Raw genomic sequence first — 20,662 nt, 5'->3', positions numbered from 1 at the left:
AAAAACGTTCAAGGACTCTGCTTCCACAAAATTTTCATGAAGTGTGTTTCAAAGTCTTTTGACTCAAAATATTTTGCCTAATCTCTTTAAAGGCAACCATAATTTTTCAAACAATGGCCTGAATTCTAGGTCATCTGATAAGAGGAAACAACTTCAGATATTCCCGGTCAAGGCCAGTGTTGCACGTCTCAATCAAGTCACTTCTTACTCTTCTAAACTCCAGCAGATCCAAGCCTAGCCTGTCCAACCTTTCCCCATAAAACAACGTACCCATTTCAGGTATTAACATGGTGATCTGCTTCCAACGCATTTATATCCTTTCTTCAATGAGATGACCAATACAATACACTGAATTTCACACGCGTCCTCACTGTTGCCCTGGATAACTGAAGCATAACCACTTTTTTGTTATTATTTACCATGACGGGAATTAATTGTTCTCCAAACCTACCTAATTACTTGCTTGACCTATAAACCAATGTTTTATGATTCATGTACAAGGACATTCAGATCCCTCTGCATCTCAGAGCTGTGCAAACTTTCGCCATTAAGATATGTTTCCTTTCTATCCTTCCTGCTAAAATTGACAATTTTATATCTTACTACATTATACTCCATTTGCCCACTTAGTTCACTTAGACATACACATATAAACATATTCAATCAGCTCTGCAATAACGCATGTTCCGGCATCACAAATTGGCTATAATGTGACTGACAAATAAGGGAACGCTATTTCTGAAACACGAACTTTTGTTCACTATAACGTGATTCCATCTGTGCGCACAGTATGCGTCAACATTACATGATCATTTCACAGGCTTTGTCTTAATCACATTAGCACCAAGAGTCTCTGTGCCAGCATTACATGACCGTTTTACAGACTTTGCCCTGAATACGTGCAATGGATAAGGACTGCATTCAATTTTGGAAGATCTTTAACATTAAGAATGCAATTGACATTATCATGGAGGCCTGGGGTGATGTCAGTAAGGACTGCTTGCATGCTCTTTGGCAGAAGCTTCTCAGATATTTTTCCAAGATTTTAAAGGCTTTGATCCATCGGAGGAACTCTCAAGAATCCAAGAACTTTGTGCCGATCTTGCAAAGCAAGTTGGATTTGAAGAACTAGACCATGAGTAAGTTGAAGAGATGCTTCAGTCCCACTGTGAAGACCTTTCTACAGCTGATCTACAAAAACTTGTTGCTGAGGAGGAAGTGGAAGCTGGAGATGAACATGAAGTAGCCCAGGATGTAGCACCATGAGTGCTTTCCACTTCTGTTTTGTCTTTTATCCAGAGGGAAATTAAGAAACAGTTGCACCTCTTATAGGACAATGATTACAACGCACAATGTAGCAGGACAGCAGCTCATAAGTCTTAATTTGACACTGGTGAACAGCTTCTTCAAGAAAAAATGGAAAAAGCAGCGAAAACTGGATTCTTTTTTAAGCCAACCCACAAGAAACAGTCAGAAGACAATGAACCATAGCCATTCACTTCTGGATTAATTATTTTTTGCCTAACCTTAAGCCACAACTGCACTTGGAGACAGTCATGACGATGACAACCCTCAGCCTCCGCATTAACAGAGCAACCTCAAAACCTCCTCCCCCATCAATTCATCTTAACATTTTTAAGGTGAGGTGTTAAATTTATTTTTATTTCATTATTAAATACGAGTTAAACATTTATCAAACTGTGCTATCCCTTGTGTTAGGCTTTTGAGCGATAGAGTGATATTTTTGGCAGTCAGCCCTAACCCTGCTTTCCGCATATGGCCTGCTATTTCTATAGCTTGATTTTCTATAACAAGGTGTTGTACAATTGTGCTATAACATAACCAACGACACATACACAGACAATCGGCGTCAATTTGGCATCAGAAAGGAAAGGCAGATTTACGACTCAATTCAAACTTAAAGTCATGGAAACAAATCAAACTTCAGTCATAAAAACAATTTGACTTCTTAGGCACTACCTTTGTGGGCAGGGTTGGTTGGAACAATACATGATCTGGCAAATGTACATAACGAGATATTGGGAGAAATTGAATTTCAAATCCTCAAAAAAATACCTCATGTAAAAGGTGACCATCTACTTTCTGCCTAAAGTTTTAGAAACTGCTGTTACACAAGTATTTGGTAAATCAAGTCAACGTTTTCTTTTTAAAGCACAAAGGTTCCTCCAGATAACCACCTATCAGATAATCCACTGAACAGCCCAGTGCATTTTGGTAAAAAAACAACGGTACACTATAATACAAAAACTCAAATTGCTGGTGAAAGAGGGGTCTGGCAGCACATAGAGCCAAAAACCAGAGTTAACACTGAAAAGGTGAGTCTTCAAAATTTGATTGAGTTTTTTGAGGAAGTTGCCAAAAAGGTTGATGAGGGCAGAGTAGCAGACGCTGTTTATTTGGATTTTAGTAAAACATCCAACAAGATTCCCCTCAGTAGACTAATTAGTAAAGTGTGGTCACATGAGATTCAGGGTGAACTTGTCAACTGGATATATAATTGGCTTAATGGCAGGAGATGGAGAAATGGTGGGAGGTAACAGTGTGGAACTGGAGGAGCACAGCAGGACAGACAGCATAAGAGGAATAAGGGTCCCAATTCAATGTCAATTTTCGTGCTCCTCTGATGCTGCTTCACCTGTTGTGCTCCTCCAGCTCCACACTGTGTTATCTCTGATTCCAGCATCAACAGTCTTAGTATCTCTGATTCATTAATGGAGGAGGGTTGCTTTACAGACTGGAGATCTGTGGCCAGTGGTGTTCCACAGGGACTGGCTCTTGGATTCTCTTTTGTTCGTCATTTATTTAAATGACTTGGATAAGAATATAGAAGGCATCGTTAGTTTGCAGATGATACCAAAATTGTAGATAGTGAAAGTTACCTAAGAATACAAAGGAGTCTTGATCAAATGGGTCAATGGGCTGAAAAATGGCAGATGGAGTTCAATCTGGATAAATGCAAGGCTTTGCATTTTGATACCACCAACAACGGTAGGGGGCTTACACAATTAATGGTAGGGCTTTGAGTAGTGTTATAGAACAGAGGGACCTAAGGTGCAGGCACGTAATTCTTTGAAGTTTGTGTGACATATAGATAGGATGGTTGAAAAGGCAACCGGCATATTTGCCTTCATTGCTGAGTCCTTTGAGTACTTGATTTGGAACATTATGTTGAAGAAGCAGAGGATGTTGGTGAGGCTGAGGCCTCTTCTGGAATACTGTGCTCTGTTCTGGTCACCCAGTTATAAGGAGGATACTATCAAGCTGGAGACGGTTCAGGGTGTTGCCAGGTATGGAAGTTTTGAGTTGTAAGGAAAGGCTGCATAGGCTGGGACGTTTTTGACTGAAGCACAGAAGGTTGAGAGGTGACCTGAAAGAAGTTTATAAAACAATGAGGGACAGATAGAGTTGTCGGTAGTTGTCTTTTCCCTAAGATGGGGAATTTCGAAACTGGGGGCACATTTTTAAGGAGAAGAGAGAGATATAAAAGGCATGAGGCATACTTTTTGCATAGAGGGTGGTTCAAATTTGGAATGGACTTCCTGATGAAGGGGTGGATGCAGGTACAATTACAATGTTTAAAAGATATTTGGGTGGATATATGAATAGGAAGGTTTGGAGAGATACGGGCCAAGAGCAGGCACATAGGGCTAGTTTAGTTTGGGATTATGTTGGGCATGGACTGGTTAGTCCAAAGGGTCTACTTCCACACTATATGACCAACCGATAGCAGCTTGGGAAAAGTGGTATTTTTGCTCAAAATAAAATCGGAGGGTAGGGAGAGAAAGGGTGAGGAGAGTGGACAGGTGGAGATGGATTGACGTGGGGGTGTGGAAATGGAGGAAGAGATGACTATATTACATCAGCAAGGAGTTTATGGATAGCAGGCCAGGACAGAAGAAAAGCTGAATAAGTGATAATAAGAGCTATGAGTAGGAAAAAATAGGAGAGCTCTGCAACCCACACAATGTAATAATAAGTCTATGAATACGTGACAAGGGATGATTGTGCTAAAAAGCAACCTATGCCATAACAGGAACAAATGTGGCGTGGTTAAAAAAAGACAGAAGAAAGGTGGGGTTAAAATTGTTACAGAGATAGTAGGAACTGCCATGATAATGTAATAATAAAACAGAAAGAGTTAGACAAACCTTTGACAAATTTACTCGAGGGGAGTTCTGCAAATAAGGGCTCGAATTAAGTCGACGCTAACATTCAATGATCCATCTCAGGTCTGCTCATCATAATCATTCTATATAATTACTGTTATGGAACCTAAAACTTCAAGGAGATGCCCAAGTTGCATTGTGGAACAGAAAAGTGTTACATGGGAGTAGTTGATACCTCTCCGATAATTAAAACCAAAACCCCTAGAGAGATTACGTCAGCTCAATCTGTTAAAGGAGTGGTTAAATCAAAGGAAATCTCTGATATTCACTTTATAAGCAATAAGTAACAATTTATTTATCCAACTCTTAACAGTGAACAAATTAACAGAACTAACAAACTGAACAATCCCCCCTTTAACTAACTATTCCTGACTAAAAAAAATTCTAATAGTATGCTATTTCAATAAATACAAGTCCCATTTCTATAAACCAAAGTAACAAGAATAAATATTAAAACTTAGTCTCTTGAAATTACGGCCAGAATAAGTCTTCTGGAATGTTTTTTGCCTTCTCTACTATCCTCCAGTCAAGAACGCATTCTCCCGAATTCGTGTGTCAGGATTATTAGCTAAACGTGTCATAGGACCTTTATTCAGATGGTGCTTACTCTGAGATCTTACAGATTTCTGTAAGAGCCAGTGATTTTTCTCTTTATTTACAACCGAGGACCGGTGAGACCTGTTCTTTTGACAGATGGCAGTTTGCTCTCTCTCCAATTTTCAAATGTCGTCTTCTGCTTTTATACCCTTGATGACCTATTAATTTCTTACAATAGGATTGGTCCAAGGTTGACAAAACCATCAGATTAAAATTTAATTGGGTTTTGGTACCTAGGGCCAGGTTTAAAATTAATTGGCTCCTTTCAAAACATTCGTCTTGGTAAAAGTGCTGCTTTGCCTGCTAATGGTATAGTCTCTTGACACAATGTTTCAATTTCAAGAACTCTCTACGCATCTGCTGCTGCCGTCTGCAGACTTTTTTTAAATCCAAGCTAAAAAAAATTTTAAACGGACCATATTCTTCCCCCACCCCCTCCCTCCAGCTATCATTTCACAAAAACTCCAATGGCCTGCATTCCAATCCACAAGTAGTAAACCAACTTTGCAACAGTTGGGTCAATGTTAACATTCAGTGATCCATCTCAGGTCTGCTCATCCCAATCAACCTGTATAATTAGTGCTTTGGAGCCTAAAACCTCAAGAGATACCCAAGTTGCACTGTTGAATGGAATAGCCAGTCAATAAATAAAATATTAACTAATGCCAGCTTTGCAGTCCAACCTAAGACACACATTAAAGAAGAATCTGTACATAGGATCCATGCAAGCACATGAGTGTGCCTTAATCATTGGAAAAGCTCAGCAGGCCTAGCAGCATATGTGAAGAAAAAGGAGCACCAGTTAACGTTTCAGGTCCAGTGACCTCAAACATTAACCTTGTTTTTTTTCTTCACCGATACTGCCAGGCCTGCTGAACTTTGAGCAACTTCTGTCTTTGTTCCTGATTTACAACATCAGTTCTTTTCATTTTTATTTCACACCTTGATTAGTGTTTGCTTGTGATTTTGCAGACTCTCCCAGTTCACCATTCTCCTTCTGAGCCAGAGCTCATTGAATGCATCACAAAATTGGATCACAAGGGTATCCCACTTCCAGGATAAATAAAACTTGAATATTTTGACTGTAAACATTCCCTTGCAGCAATTTGGTCAACCAAGTGAAACCTTTGTTTTGAGCTTCAAACAGACTTTACACACTGTTTTTAAAAAAGCTGTGATGCACAAACAAAAAAAAAATGCACTGTAGCCAAAAGGATTCACAACACCCCAGAGTAAAGCAACTGGTGATATCAGCTATTATCTGTAGCCTTCTGTCAGAAGCATCATCGCTCATTTGAATTGTTACCTTAATCAGATCAATGCAAAAAGTAAAGTGGACACACTCAGAGTCAAGGATCTAAAGTAATATTACCAAACCTTTTTTTAAAAAAAATCACTGGATAATTAGATTATTTCCTATTTGTGAAATCTCACTATGTGCAAATGACCTCGCGGATACCTTACTTCAGAAATTCCAGGAATATGAAAGGTCCTTATCAAAGAATTTCTTCTAAGATAATAAATTTGGAAACCTAACAGCACCAGTGGCGAAGTAAATAGAACAATGAAGTTCTCTAACAGTCACAGTCAGATTCAAAGATAATTGCTCCCATCTCCTTTAAAACCCATCTGATCAGTGAATTTAAAGAATATGAATTGTGCAGTGGAGGTGGAGAATCACTTCAGTGACAAAGTTGGCACCTGAACAGTTATGAGTTCAATGTTCGTTGGGTCTGGTATAGTTGGTGGCAAAGCAGTGGAAGAGGGATGGCAGCACAGCTGTCATTGATGATGAGCTAACTCAGTACTGATAGGCTCCTTTCAAGCTGTATCTTTCTTTTCTTATTCTTAAAGTATTCAAAACGGTACTGGATCATGGCAACAGTGCAAAAGCTTTTCATTGTATTTTTACAGTTTTTCTCACTGCAAAAACATTGTGACAAAATCATTCATTTTCATTTATCGGTCTTCAAATTTCTTTTCCACTGCTTCCAGGAAAACTATAAAAGGCATGGTGATTCTTCTAACAACCTGTCTAAAATAAAACACCATTTGAATGCACCATCACTAGAAAATGAATGTGTTTTGAATTACTATCGCAAAATAAATCTGCTGCTAACAACCTTCAAATAGCTTTAGAAATTAAGCTTCAAACTTATTTGAACATTTATTAATATAGAGCTACAGATGCCCTCAGATTTGGCAGAATTGCAAAGAAACTAATACAAACTCTGGTGAAAAGTCAACCCAAAATGTTAATTAATTTTCTCTCAACGATGTTGCCTTATCTGGTGAATATTTCCAACATTTACTCCAATTCCCAAACTCCTGCAGCCAATGAATACAACACCTCGTCCTCACCACTATCACATATAAAAATAATCTTTTGGAAAATATCTTAACTCTTGAATGTAGTCCTCAATTTTCAAGAATCATTTTAGTGCAAGATTAAGTAAGTTTAAAAACAATTATAAAATAAAGTAACCAGCTCATGATAACCTTAAAAACTGTCCACTGTAGTTTCCAAAGAACCATTAAACCTTAATTGGATGCCAGTAACATGCACTCATTCAAGTGGTACTTCAACACATACAGCGTTACTCATGATCACTACATGCCTTAAGGCACTTCACAGCCAATGAAGTACTTTGCAAGTGTAGTCACCATTATAATGCAGAAAACAGAGTCGTCAATTTGCATGCATGCCCAAAAATATTAATTGCTGATGGCTAGATAATGTTTCTATGATGCTGACAGACAGATGAATATTGACCAAGATAATATACGGGGATAATTCTCTGCTCTTATCAAAAAATTAAGATGGAATCTTTTATATTCAGCTGACAGGGAAGATGCACTTCAGTTTAACATTTCAACTGAAAGTTGATTGCCCCATTGCAATGACAGCACTCATATTTTCAAAAATATTGACTGTGTTTGTTAAGGGCCTGTCACAAGCAAACCTCTCCAAAGCACAAACAAAAACAAGAAATTTCTGGAGAAACTCCGGTGGTCTGGCAGAATCTGTGGAGAGAAGGCAGAGTTAACATTTTAAGTCCAGTGACCCTTCCTCAAAACTCAAAAACGCATCTGGTCTGCGTATTTCTGAATTAAGCATAAAGCACAAGTAATTTATTTTTAAACTGCTTATTTCCAAAGAAAATTCAATTATTGTCTTAGAGCCCAAATGTATTTTTACCATATGCATCATGCTCAAATAATACATATCAATTTCTTCTCAGAGCAAAACAAAAAGGAACCATGCATGAATTAATAAACTAAAAGAAAAGTAGAACAGCTGATTCAGATGTAGGTGATTTAAATTGGGCTAGATTCCCTTGTGTAAAGGGAATTGCATTGTCTTACAATTTCAGCTACACTGAAGATATTTTGAACAAGAAAGCTAATGCACATGTGAATTCTTTAAAACAGAGATACGAGTGTTAGGTCTTCCAAAAGAAGAGGAAAAATGACAAACTCAAACAAGCTGGGAGAAGAAAAGTGCATCAAGGGTTCTGAGAATTATTTAGTGAAAAAAATTCAAGCAATTAAGTTTACATTTCTTAAAATAAAAAAAATTTGCTGCACGTTCCCTCCTCATTCTGGCCCTTGGGAAAATCATTTACTTTCATTTACTGAAGCTACTTTAAATCTGTCAACAAACTAAATGATTAGAAAATGAGAAAAGGGAATAACAAAGTCATTTGGTATACAACAAAAACCAATGCAAGGAATTATCTTAAATTTAGTACAGGAGAACTACCTTTATTCTAGGAACAAATCCCCAGATAAGGAAGCTACAAGTTGATAGCGCGTGAAATTAACTGCACTTAGTTTTCCGAACACAGTTCGGAGTTACTTATATCTATGGGCCGACTAAGCCTAGACTCTGAAGCTTTGGAAAGCTGTTCATCAATATTCCTACCCAAACAGAAAGAGCAGCTAAAATAATGTCTGGTAATCCTAGCGATCAGGAGTTTAAAGTAACAGTTAATGGAAATGGGCAAATAATTTACAAGACAGTCACTCAAAACAACAACTATGTCAATCATATGTCTCATCAAGTTTAAAATAAAGATTTTCCCTTTACAAACATCTCAAGGAATGATCATGTGAAAAACGAATGCACACAGAGACAAAGTGGCAAGGAAGTTGAAACTAGCTGTTTTCGAAATAGAAACTCCTAAAAGATCTCACTACCATTATTAATTTTAAGCCTATTAAAACAATTTTTATAATTTTTAACTTCTGTTTCAATTCAAAATTCAACTGTAGATTTTGCATTAAAGTCAGGAAAATCCTGGAAATAGTAGACAGGAAGACTTAGTTAATTTTTCACAGTGGCCTTCCTGAACTGGAAAGAGATGGAGAGGTTTTAAGCAATTAGAAGTGACAGGGAAGGAGGGAAATGGAGGAGAAAAAAAAAAGGCATGTGATAGAAATAAAGCCTCGTGTGTTTGTTTGCTTCTTTCACTGTGCCACAGGTAAGGGACAATTTTAAGGGATTGGTGTCATCTGTAAATTCAGATGTTGCTGGTTGAAATTCATTGTTATGGATCAGACCAGACCCCTCCTCCCCCAAAATATATTCTGGATGTAGCCTAGACCCTAACTTTTGTATTTAGGTTAAAGGGCAAGTTTAAGACAATGTGTTCCAGATAGGATTTGATTGGTCTACCACTAAGCTTTAATCAAATCACAATTTATTGTTGCAACACAGTTAAAATATAACAAGAAAATTGACATGACTTTATTCTATTGAAATATTTAACTACCAATCACCAACTGATACAATATTGGCAGTATCCCATAAACACATCCTTGGCAAAAGCAATTCAACAACAGAAGTATAAAATTATTGTTCTCACATGCTGTCTCTCTCCAGTCCAGTCAAAAGAAAACAAAGAAATAATCCTCCCTTTGAAAATTCTCTGATTTTTAAGAGGAAGCCTCTCAGACTTCACCGTAGCAGCACTGAGCTCAAACTTTCAGCTCCAGCAGCCGCACAAATCACCAACTAACTGAAAGCAAAAACCCTTTCTGGGTCTGTGTGAGCCTGACCCTGCCCACTCATGATTCATTTATCTTATTTAAAAAAAACACCCAGGGAGACTTCAAAGCTGTTTATGAACTACCTGTCTGAAGGAGATATTTCAGCACCAATGACAACTACCCTCTGAAAGAGGAATAGGACAGAATACATCTCTTAAAAGCACAGTATCGTCTCATTACAAATTTCCAAATGCATGAGAAAATCTCAGTAAATGATGATGCTCTTCAATCCATCTTAATGTTGGGAGCAGAATTAATTGTCTTCAACGAGACTCTTCCCCAACCCCAATCTCAAAAAGTTGTTCTGCTTTCGAGAGTTATCAGCTAACCATCTTGCATATGCCAATTTTTACCATTTATCTCTATTTTGATTACTTGTGTTTCTTGTCGAATTCTACCATGTGTTTCTTCTACTAGTCCCCAACTCCTCAATCCACTAAATTGAAGCCTCTGGCACCTTCCTATAGAATCTAAAAGTTGGCTCTCAAGTTAAGAATCGCCACCCACACACCCCTCCCCCCATCACCACCATGCCATTTCAGAATCAAAAACTCAAGAAACAGGAGCAATCGAAGACCACATAGACTGTAGAGGCTGCACTGTTAGTTAGTACTTAATTATCCATCTTGGGATTCAACTCCAATTTCCTGTCTGTTCTCTGTTCCCTTCAGCTTACTCAGATTCAAAAGTCAGCTTTCTGGGTATTCAACATATTCCATAACGGAGCATCTATGACTCTGAGGTAAATATTTACTCAGTCCTAAATTAACACCTCATTTGTAATGGGACTATGCCCTGACATTTCACATTCCTCAAACCAATAGAAACTACTTCTGTGTCTACACTATCAAGCCCCTTCAGGATTCTGGATTTTCAATGAAATCAAAGTTTAAAGAATAAAGCCTAATTATACAACCATGCTCATTAATTATTTTTGATTGATTTAATGTGAAAATGGTTAATCACGCAACTCAAATTTTAGAAACAGTAGGCTAGCTAGGCAGCATTTGTGGGAAGAGTGTTCAGCAATAACCTTTGTATTAGAACTAATTAATCTAAAAGTCATCAACATGAAACAAACTCATTTCCTCTTTCCTCCAGTGTTTTCCAGCATTTTATTTTCTGTTTCAAATTTCACAATTCCAGACTATCATATTTTGTTCTCTTGCATCAATGGCTCTGCCTGGATGTGAGACATTAAAAGTACAATTTAAGATTTACATTTAAGAACTATTTTGATGAGCACGTGAAATGTCTTAGCATACAAGGCTAGAGGCCAACTGCTGGAAAATAGGATTAGAATAGATAAACAAAAACAGAAATTGCTGGAATGATTCAGCAGGTCTGGCAGCATCTGTGAAGAAAATTTCCTCAATTGTTGCGGAAGGATCACCAGACCTGAAATGTTAACTTTGACTTTTTCTCTTCACAGATGAATCTAGACCAAATCTTTTCCAGCAACCTCCGCTGTTGTTCCCAATTTACAGCATCTGCAGTTCTTTCGGTTTTTATTTAGAATAGATGAATGCTTGATGACCAGCACAGACACAATGGGTTGAAAAGGTAAATATTCTGACTCCACAACAATAATTCCTCCTCTCCCGACACAGATAAATATGGGAGCTTTTACAGATAGATATCAAAGCAGCATCATAGCAAGTCAATGAAGTTATAAAATGATCAAAGGAGGAGACCTGAGAACCTCAATGTGTGAATTACTCAGTGACTTTGACACTTGATTTCCTTTAGACATCACTGATGACTAAACATCACCATGTATTGAAAGGGGAGCAAATTGGACTAAATCAATGTTAAATCCGATGCCTATAACTGCTCTGCATCCTTTGTTGTCACACACTGGCCCTCTTAATGGCACAAAATTACCAGCAAAGCATACATTAGAAGCTGGGTATTGAGAAACATAGCATCCTTCTATTCCAAACTTCATGGAGTACCAAGCTTTTGGGTCAAGCACAATTATCTCACTTCCATTACCTTTCTTACATTTTCCAAAAAAAATGCACCATATTCATAAAATTTACAAATGCAAAAATACTGAATATTATACTTCATATTCCTATGATGTGCCCCAGCTGAAATACCTTAAATAGCAACCTTTCCCCATGGTGCAGCCAGAGCAGATGCACAAAACTCTGTTGCAACCCTGAGAGCACAGTCCTGGACCTTGGAACGTGCCAGTCTGTAATATCTGGTCGAGGATAAATCCTTTAATCGAAAGATCAGCAAATTTTGTTTAAACCAAAAGGAGCATCTTTCGCCATGGGGATGCTCCTTCATGGATAGTCGATGTTAGCCTTGGTGTGCATGTCAGGCAACAATTCACACAACTCAGATTCCTGCATGACAGATCTACTTGGGATGAATCCAAACAGAAACCACATGTCTCTTCAGGATTTCTTTGCAAAAGGCACATTCAAAAGGAAATGGATAACAGTGTCTTCCTCAACACAGCCAGCTCAAGGGAAAAGTGCTGAATAGGTGAGGCTTTGGATACGAGGAAGGATTTGACAAGAACGTGCTCTCCACCAACAGCTGAACCATACTATGGTGCTTGTTTGTAAGTGGCAGTGTATAGAAATATCAGGATATTTTTGCTTAGTTTATTTATGCTGCACTCTTTGGCACTTTGTTACATATCTAGAAATCCATGGACCAGCAGCTGAGATCCCCTGGTCAAAATGTGGTGTAAATGACAACAGCAGAAATATTACTAGCAATGATTAGGAAAAATTGGAACACTGTTTCTATATTTTAAATTTATGTCCTCTATTTCCATATTTTGTTCATTTATCACAAATCTTTTGCCTTGTACCATCATCTCATGCGCTCTCCTATCTTCTTCCTTAACACTAAATCTTCCCTTTATTTTATTTCAAGTCTATCTAATCTGCTGAGCATTTCTAGCATTTTCAGTATTTATCACCAATGTCCAGCACCCAAACTGTTAAGTTTTGGATTGTGGTGCAGAGACAGCAACATCTGAATGCAAAGCCAAGAAATGGAGTAACAAAGGAGTTCACATTTCAGATTTTTAATCCAGTAAATGGTGCAGCTTTGGTTTTAAAGTCGGAGACCATTAATGGAGTACTTAAACAAATCTGTAATGTTGTTAGACTTCAAAGATTCATACTTTGTTTCCAAACCCTGTCTGGGATAGTTTTGCTTCTGCAAAATTCTGAACTTGAGTTCACCTCAATTTTAAAAACTGCTCAAACCAAGTTGAAATCTGAATTGTTGGTGATCAGAGATAATGGGAACTGCAGATGCTGGAGAATCTGAGATGATAAAGTGCGAAGCTGGACGAACACAGCAGGCCAAGCAGCATCTCAGGAGCACAAAAGCTGACGTTTCGGGCCTAGACCCTTCACCAGAGAGAGCTCTCTGATGAAGGGTCTAGGCCTGAAACGTCAGCTTTTGTGCTCCTAAGATGCTGCTTGGCCTGCTGAGTTCATCCAGCTTCACACTTTGTTATCCTGAATTGTTGGTGTTGCTTTGGAGAAATCTTGCTTGTCTCATGTTTGTTTCTTCCATCCCCCTATCTCCTCCTTACTAGATTTTACAAAAACAAAGCTCATTATCAATGTCTAATGACTGAGCAAATTAATGCAATGAACAGCTGAACTAACAATCAAGTCCCTGGTTCACTCCATAGATGACATTATTACTTGGTTTATTTTGGAAAAATTATCTCTGGACTTCTGCACTAAATCTCAATGTAACTGGATTCCAGATCATTACCAAATAATTCCAGATGCATTTGAAGCTACATGGACTTTGGCTGCAGGACCACAGATGAATAACTTGCCTACATACAATTATCGTATCGTATGACATGAGATTTCAATAAGTTGTCATTCTAGCAATAACTGACAAATCAAATCAGAGTAAAAATTCCAAAGCACTAAAATCACTGTAATTTCAGTCACTATTGTATATAAATCCTATACAACACTCAGTCTTTTCTGATATTGAAAATAATATTTCAAACATTTTAGTATTTATTGAAGTGACCTTTCTCAGCCCCTAACAAATTCTTATATGGTGAAATAATTTATGATTTATAGAAGTTAGTAATTTTATTTCCCTTAATTTTCAGCTTGAAAATTTCTGCACTGCAAATGGCTGGAATTACATGTTGAAAGCAGCACAGTGAGAAGAGAGGGGTAATTAGGACCTGGTAAATGATGATAAATAATGAGAAGATAAATAATGAGAAGTACAACAGAGTAGGAAATGGCATGATTAATGTTGAATCAGGTACAGAAAGAGAAACAAAAATAAGGGAAAAGGTATTGAATGAACAGAAGAGGCAAAGTAAAAGAAAATAGTTCAAATCAAAACTGTTAAAAATTTCTAATAATCATTTTTAACTGCAAAAATTGGATTTCACAATTTTAATAGCTCCCTTTCTTGGGCAAAGAAAAGGAGTGGAATTGCAAGATCATAATATTAATTACATTTTTTAAACTGAGGTTTATGTAACAGCCCAAAATTTGTGCAGCGACAAGCTCAATCTGTAAATCATGTATAAGTTCAGTTTTTTGCATCTTGAGAAGCTTTCACAAAGCCAATAGTGATGTGACAAAATTTGTTGCTTTGGAGAAATCTTGCTTGTCTCATGTTTGTTTCTTCCATCCCCTATTTCCTCCTCACTAGATTTTACAAAATCAAAGCTCATTAACACTGTCTAATGACTGAGCAAATTAATGCAACAAACAGCTGAACTAACAAAAGTCCCAGGTTCACTCCATAGATGACATTAATATTTGGGTTATCCATGGGTTCTCTCTTCCTCACTACAAATGGCTGAATAATTATACCCATTAAAGTCATTGTAATTTCATCAGAGAAGTTTGAATCAATGTGATGAATTAATACAATGTGTGTACGTAAATATTAACTAAACAATTTCTAGTATAAGACACTAAAGAGCAGCAAATTTTGGACAGTGACTGCTTGAAAGGGGCTGCAGATAAACATTTATTCAATCGATTGCATCCTGGCCAATATACAATGAACTTAATGTGATAACAGCTTTCATTGCCCAATGTCACCATACAGACAGACACACAGACAGACACAGTCCAGCCTGTTCCATTATTCAATGACAACTCCACCTTTCAGCATAATACCCATATCCCCTGATTTTCTCAGAAGTCCAATAGTTATTCAAACCCAGCCTTGAAAATGTTCAGCAACTGAGCATCCAATGTACACTACACTATAGAGAGCACACTGATCAAAGTAGCATCTAGTTAAAGACATGTGAATGTAAAAACAGTCAATTCAGTATTTTGACTCCTATGTACAGTAACACAAGAAACAAGCCACCTACCACTTGACCGATTCTTGCGGTTGGACTTCCCACCGCTGAGGAGCATCTTTAGGCTGTTACGGAACATATCTTCACCCCCAAGGCTTATCAGTGGCGACTCCCAGTTCTATCAAATAAAACAAACACATTCGTCAATGACACACATACATGACAACGTACTGCAATAAGGGATGAGCCTTCAACTATAAAATGCATATAAGAGGGCAAACCCAATGAAGTGGTCACAAATGTTTAACAATCAAAAATTATACTTCCATGTTCTTTTGAAAAGAGGACTTATAGACAATAGGTGCTGGAGTAGGCCATTCAGCCCTTTGAGCCAGCACCACCATTCATTATGATCATGGCTGATCATCCACAATCAGTATCCTGTTCCTGCCTTATCCCCATAACCCATGATTCCACTATCTTTAAGAGCTCGGTCCATCTCTTTCTTGAAAGTATCCAGAGAGTTGGCCTCCACTGCCTTCTGGGGCAGAGCATTCCATATATCCACCACTCTCTGGGTGAAGAAGTTTTTCCTCAACTCTGTTCTAAATGGCCTACCCCTTATTTTTAAATGGTGTAAGGGTTGAACTTGAACAGCTATTTTCATTCACAATCTCAGAACATTTCAAAGCACTCTCCATCTCATGAAATGGATTTCTCTTTGTCTATTCACGGATGTAGACATTATTGACTCAGTCAACAATTGCTGTCCATTCTTAATTAACCTTGACAAAGTAGTGATGAGCTGCCTTCTTGAATAGTTTCAGTCCATGGGAGGGTAGGTACACACACAATGCACTTTTAAAAGAAAGGGAATTTCAAGTTCCTGTCAGGATGGGTGCAACTTGAAGGAGAATATGTAGGTGGTGGTGGTGGTCCTATCTAACTGCCATCCTCATCTGTCTAGATAGTAGACGGTGAGGGTTTAGAAGGTGCCATTGAATTCTTGATGAGTTGCTACAATGCGAGAGAGTTGAAGTTGACAGCAGTGGGGTGGATAGTTGATCAAGCTTTGCCCTGTTATGGTGATAATCTTCTTGAATGTAGTTGAAACTGCACTCATCCAATCAAGTAGAGAGTATGCTATCACAGTCCCGACGTCAATCTTGCAAGTGGTGACTCATGTGGCATGTTAGTCATTGCAAAATTTTGGGACCTGCTCTTTTAGCCACAGCATTGTATTTGTTTGCAAATTGGCGCTTCTGTGACTGTTAAATAGTCTGGTCCTGTACAATTAGTATGCAATTTGAGAATTAGTCAACCTCCTTTTCATTGAAACCCAGAACCTTCTGATGAAAGGAATTCACAAGCTGATTGTAATTGCTACTTTTCTTTTCCAGATCTTACAACCAATCGAAAACTTAAGGTTATGTTAACATAGGATCATAAAGTGCAATTGGGCATGCACAAATGATCACGGCATTTCATTTTTGCATGGGAACATATACTTTGGTATTACTTTTCCACTTTTGAGGGAAGCATGAGTAAAGGTGGATGATCACATTGCAGCAGGCATTTCTCCTGGTCCACTGCAATGTCAGAAGTGGTCTAATCTGTTTGTAGACGCAAGAGATGTTTGAAGAAAAGCAGAGTTTTTCAGGCATTCTGAATGAAGATGGCATCTAAATAAACATCATGAAAACAGAATTTCTGGGTATATCACGTTGGTGTTTATGGGAGTGTACAAATCTGTTACCATATTTCTGATATGACAACAGTGAATTTCAATGCTTAAAAAGTGGTTTGAGATGCCTGGTAGTCATGAAAAGCAATACATAAATTAGACTTACTTTTACCATAAATACAGCCCAAGTAGATGCATTTCACAGGAAACAACAGAACCAAACATGCCAGTAAGCGTTAAAGGCACAAAATTCTACATATCAGGGAGAATTACATTTGTTATGAATCCATTTTGATTCCCAAAACAGCATATTTATCAAAGCAAAGGTTGGGAATGCAATTCTATGCAACGAGGCACCAAGGAAGAGGCGGACCATATATCCATTGAGGTCCCCATAACATCAAAACAGAAAGAGATTTTAAATTTTATGATGATTCAAAATATTCTAGGATGATGTCTTTTGACAAACAATTTTAGAAAATACGATATCAGACGCCACTTTCTAACTGACATGATTTCATGAAGGGAGATAAGCTATTAGGGAAATTGAAACATTTCCTAAGTATCCCCAAGAATGGTTCCAAAGCAATATCTCATGGACATTAACATTTTAAGAATCTTAAAGAATGCCACTACATTTTGGGGAGACATGATTCTCTCTTTAACAAGTTGTAACTGTAATTCAGTTGATCTTTAGTAAGTGGGTTAAAAATCTCAATAAGTGGAATTTTTGATCCCTGGATCTATACATTTGAAATCTCTCAACAAAGTACAATTTATTCCACCTTTTCCACATAACAGACAAGGCAGAGGAATACAAAAGTAAAAGTCTTGGATAATGAAAAAATGACTACCTTTAAAACATTCTAAATTAGCGAGTTTTGAGAAGATTTGTAGCTCAGGTTGAGGTTCTGGATGCGAGTTTGCTCGCTGAGCTGGAAGGTTCGTTTTCTGACGTTTCATCACCATTCTCGGTAACGTCATCAGTGAGCCTCCAATGAAGTGCTGGTGTTATGTCCCGCTTTCTATTTATCTGGTTAGGTTTCCCTGGGCTGCTGATGTCATTTCCTGTTCTTTTTCTCAGGGGATGGTAGATTGATTTGTAGCCAATGTGTTTGTTGATGGAGTTCCGGTTGGAATGCCATGCTTCTTGGAATTCTCGTGCGTGTCTCTGTTTGGCTTGTCCTAGGATGGATGTGTTGTCCCAATCAAAGTGTTGTCCTTCCTCATCTGTATGTAAGGATACGAGTGTTAGTGGGTCATGTCGTTTTGTGGCTAGTTGATGTTCATGTATCCTAGTGGCTAGCTTTCTGCCAGTTTGTCCAATGTAGTGTTTGTCACAGTTCTTGCAAGGTATTTTGTAGATGACGTTTGTTTTGTTTGTTGTCTGTATAGGGTCTTTTAAGTTCATTAGCTGCTGTTTTAGTGTGTTGGTGGGTTTGTGGGCTACCCTGATGCCAAGAGGTCCGAGTAGTCTGGCAGTCATTTCGGAAATGTCTTTGATGTAGGGGAGAGTGGTTATGGTTTCGGAGCCCATTTTGTCTGTTTGTTTGGGTTTGTTGCTGAGGAATCGGCGGACTGTGTTCATTGGGTACCCATTCTTTTTGAATACGCTGTATAGGTGATTTTCCTCTGCTCTTCGTAGTTCCTCTGTGCTGCAGTGTGTGGTGGCTCGTTGGAATAATGTTCTAATGCAGCTTCGTTTGTGGGTGTTGGGATGGTTGCTCCTGTCATTCAGTATTTGGTCCGTATGTGTTGTTTTCCTGTAGACGCTGGTTTGAAGTTCCCCATTGACTGTTCGCTCTACTGTGACATCTAGGAATGGCAGTTTATTGTTGTTTTCCTCCTCTTTTGTGAATGTTATGCCAGTAAGGGTATTATTGATGGTCTTGAAGGTTTCCTCTAATTTGTTTTGTTTAGTGATGACAAAGGTGTCATCCACATAGTGGACCCAAAGTTTGGGTTGGATGATTGGCAGAGCTGTTTGTTCGAGTCTCTGCATTACTGCCTCTGCTAAGAACCCTGATATCGGAGATCCCATGGGTGTACCGTTGGTTTGTCTGTAGGTTTTGTTATTGAAAGTGAAGTGGGTGGTGAGGCATAGGTCCACTAGCTTGATGATGTTGTCCTTGCTGATGAGGTTGGTGGTGTCTGGTGTATGTGTCTTCGGTTCTTCTAATAGTGTAGTCAGTGTTTCTTTGGCCAGGCTGATGTTGATGGATGTGAACAGGGCTGTTACGTCAAAGGAGACCATTATTTCATCCCCTTCTATCTTGGTGTCTTTGGTGGCATTCAGGAATTCTTGGGTGGAGTGAATGGAGTGGCGGGAGTCTTCTACTAGGTGTTTTAGTCTTTGGTGTTGTTCCTTGGCTAATCTGTAGGTTGGTGTTCCAGGTAGCGACACTATGGGTCTGAGGGGGGCTCCTGGTTTGTGAATTTTTGGTAGTCCGTAGAAGCGTGGTGTGTTGGATCCATCTGGTTTCATTTTTTGAAAGTCTCTCTTGTTTAATTCTCCAGATTTTTGAAGTTTTTTGAGTAAGGCTGTGATTCAGTTCTCTAGTTGTGGGGTCGGGTCTATCGCCACCTGTTGGTAAGTGTTGGTATCTGCAAGCAGTGCGTTCGCTTTCTCAATGTAGTCTGTTCGGTTTAAGATGACTGTCAAGCGTCCTTTGTCTGCAGGTAGGATAACGATGTTTTTATCTTTTTTGAGTCCTTTTAGGGCTTTCCTTTCTTGTGTATTGAGTGTGTTTCCTTCCTCTTTCCTGCTTACTGTTGGTGCGACTGTCTGTCTGATGGTTTGCTGGGTTTCTTCTGTGAGTTTGTTGTCTTTCAGTGTTGCTTCCAACGCTGCTAAGAAATCTTTCTTGTCCGCATCCTAGAAGTTGTAATTTAATCCTCTTACCAAGACGGCTTTTTCAGTGTCTGTTAATGGTCGGTCAGATAAGTTCTTTATCCATGCTTCTGTGCTGTCTGTGTTGTTATTTTGTGTGAGTTTGTCTAGTTTTTCTGCAGGTCTCGTTTTCTCATTTTCTGTCACTGTCTGATGTCTATGGCTCGTTGTACTGTGTCTGTCCATTCATGGTCTGTCACGTTAGTGAGTAAAGTTTTTTGGCGCGAAATTTCATGGTTGTATTTACGGAGTCTGCTGTGAGCATCATTGATCATTTCTCGAAGCATTCTGCAGCCGTTTTGCTCTGCTATTCTTTTGGCTAGCGGGGTGTTAAGGGGAGGTTTGTATTTGAGGCATTTGGGTAGTACCTGTTTCCTTAGGCATTCACGCAGGAAGTACAGCTGTTCGCGGGTGGCAGTCTGTCGGATGGCATTGGTTTCCCATCTTCGGGCCAGTTTTAGCGTATTGCGCCCATAGGTGCTAGCAAGTTTTGAGAACTCAGGAAAACAACACATATGGACCAAATACTGAACTACAGGAGCAACCATCCCAACACCTACAAACGAAGCTGCATTAGAACATTATTCCAACGAGCCACCGCACATTGCGGCACAGAGGAACTATGAAGAGCAGAAGAAAATCACCTATACAGTGTATTCGAAAAGAATGGGTACCCAATGAACACAGTCTGCTGATTCCTCAGCGATAAACCCAAACAAACAGACAAAACGGGCTCAGAAACCATAACCACTCTCCCCTACATCAAAGGCATTTCCGAAATGACTGCCAGGCTACTCAGACCTCTTGGCATCAGGGTAGCCCACAAACCCACCAACACACTAAAACAGCAGCTAATGAACTTAAAAGACCCTATACAGACAACAAATAAAACAAACGTCATCTACAAAATACCTTGCAAGAACTGTGACTAACACTACATTGGACAAACTGGCAGAAAGCTAGCCACT

At 38.6% G+C, this 20,662-nt stretch overlaps 1 protein-coding gene across 15 annotated transcripts in view; it reads right to left on the bottom strand.

Moving 5' to 3' along the window:
• Positions 1-20,662, bottom strand: part of tanc2a (tetratricopeptide repeat, ankyrin repeat and coiled-coil containing 2a) — a 778,741-nt gene that overhangs the window by 535,624 nt on the left and 222,455 nt on the right. For all 15 annotated transcript variants that reach the window (XM_059638827.1, XM_059638832.1, XM_059638830.1 and 12 more), the window contains one exon: positions 15,193-15,298. In XM_059638827.1, the coding sequence (XP_059494810.1) occupies positions 15,193-15,298 (106 nt within the window). The remainder of the gene's footprint in view (positions 1-15,192; positions 15,299-20,662) is intronic.

This window comes from Stegostoma tigrinum, chromosome 31 (genome assembly GCF_030684315.1).
Source record: "Stegostoma tigrinum isolate sSteTig4 chromosome 31, sSteTig4.hap1, whole genome shotgun sequence".
Lineage (NCBI taxonomy): Eukaryota > Metazoa > Chordata > Chondrichthyes > Orectolobiformes > Stegostomatidae > Stegostoma > Stegostoma tigrinum.
The sequence above is the reverse complement of the archived record's forward strand: the minus strand, read 5'-3'. Positions and strand labels throughout refer to the sequence as shown.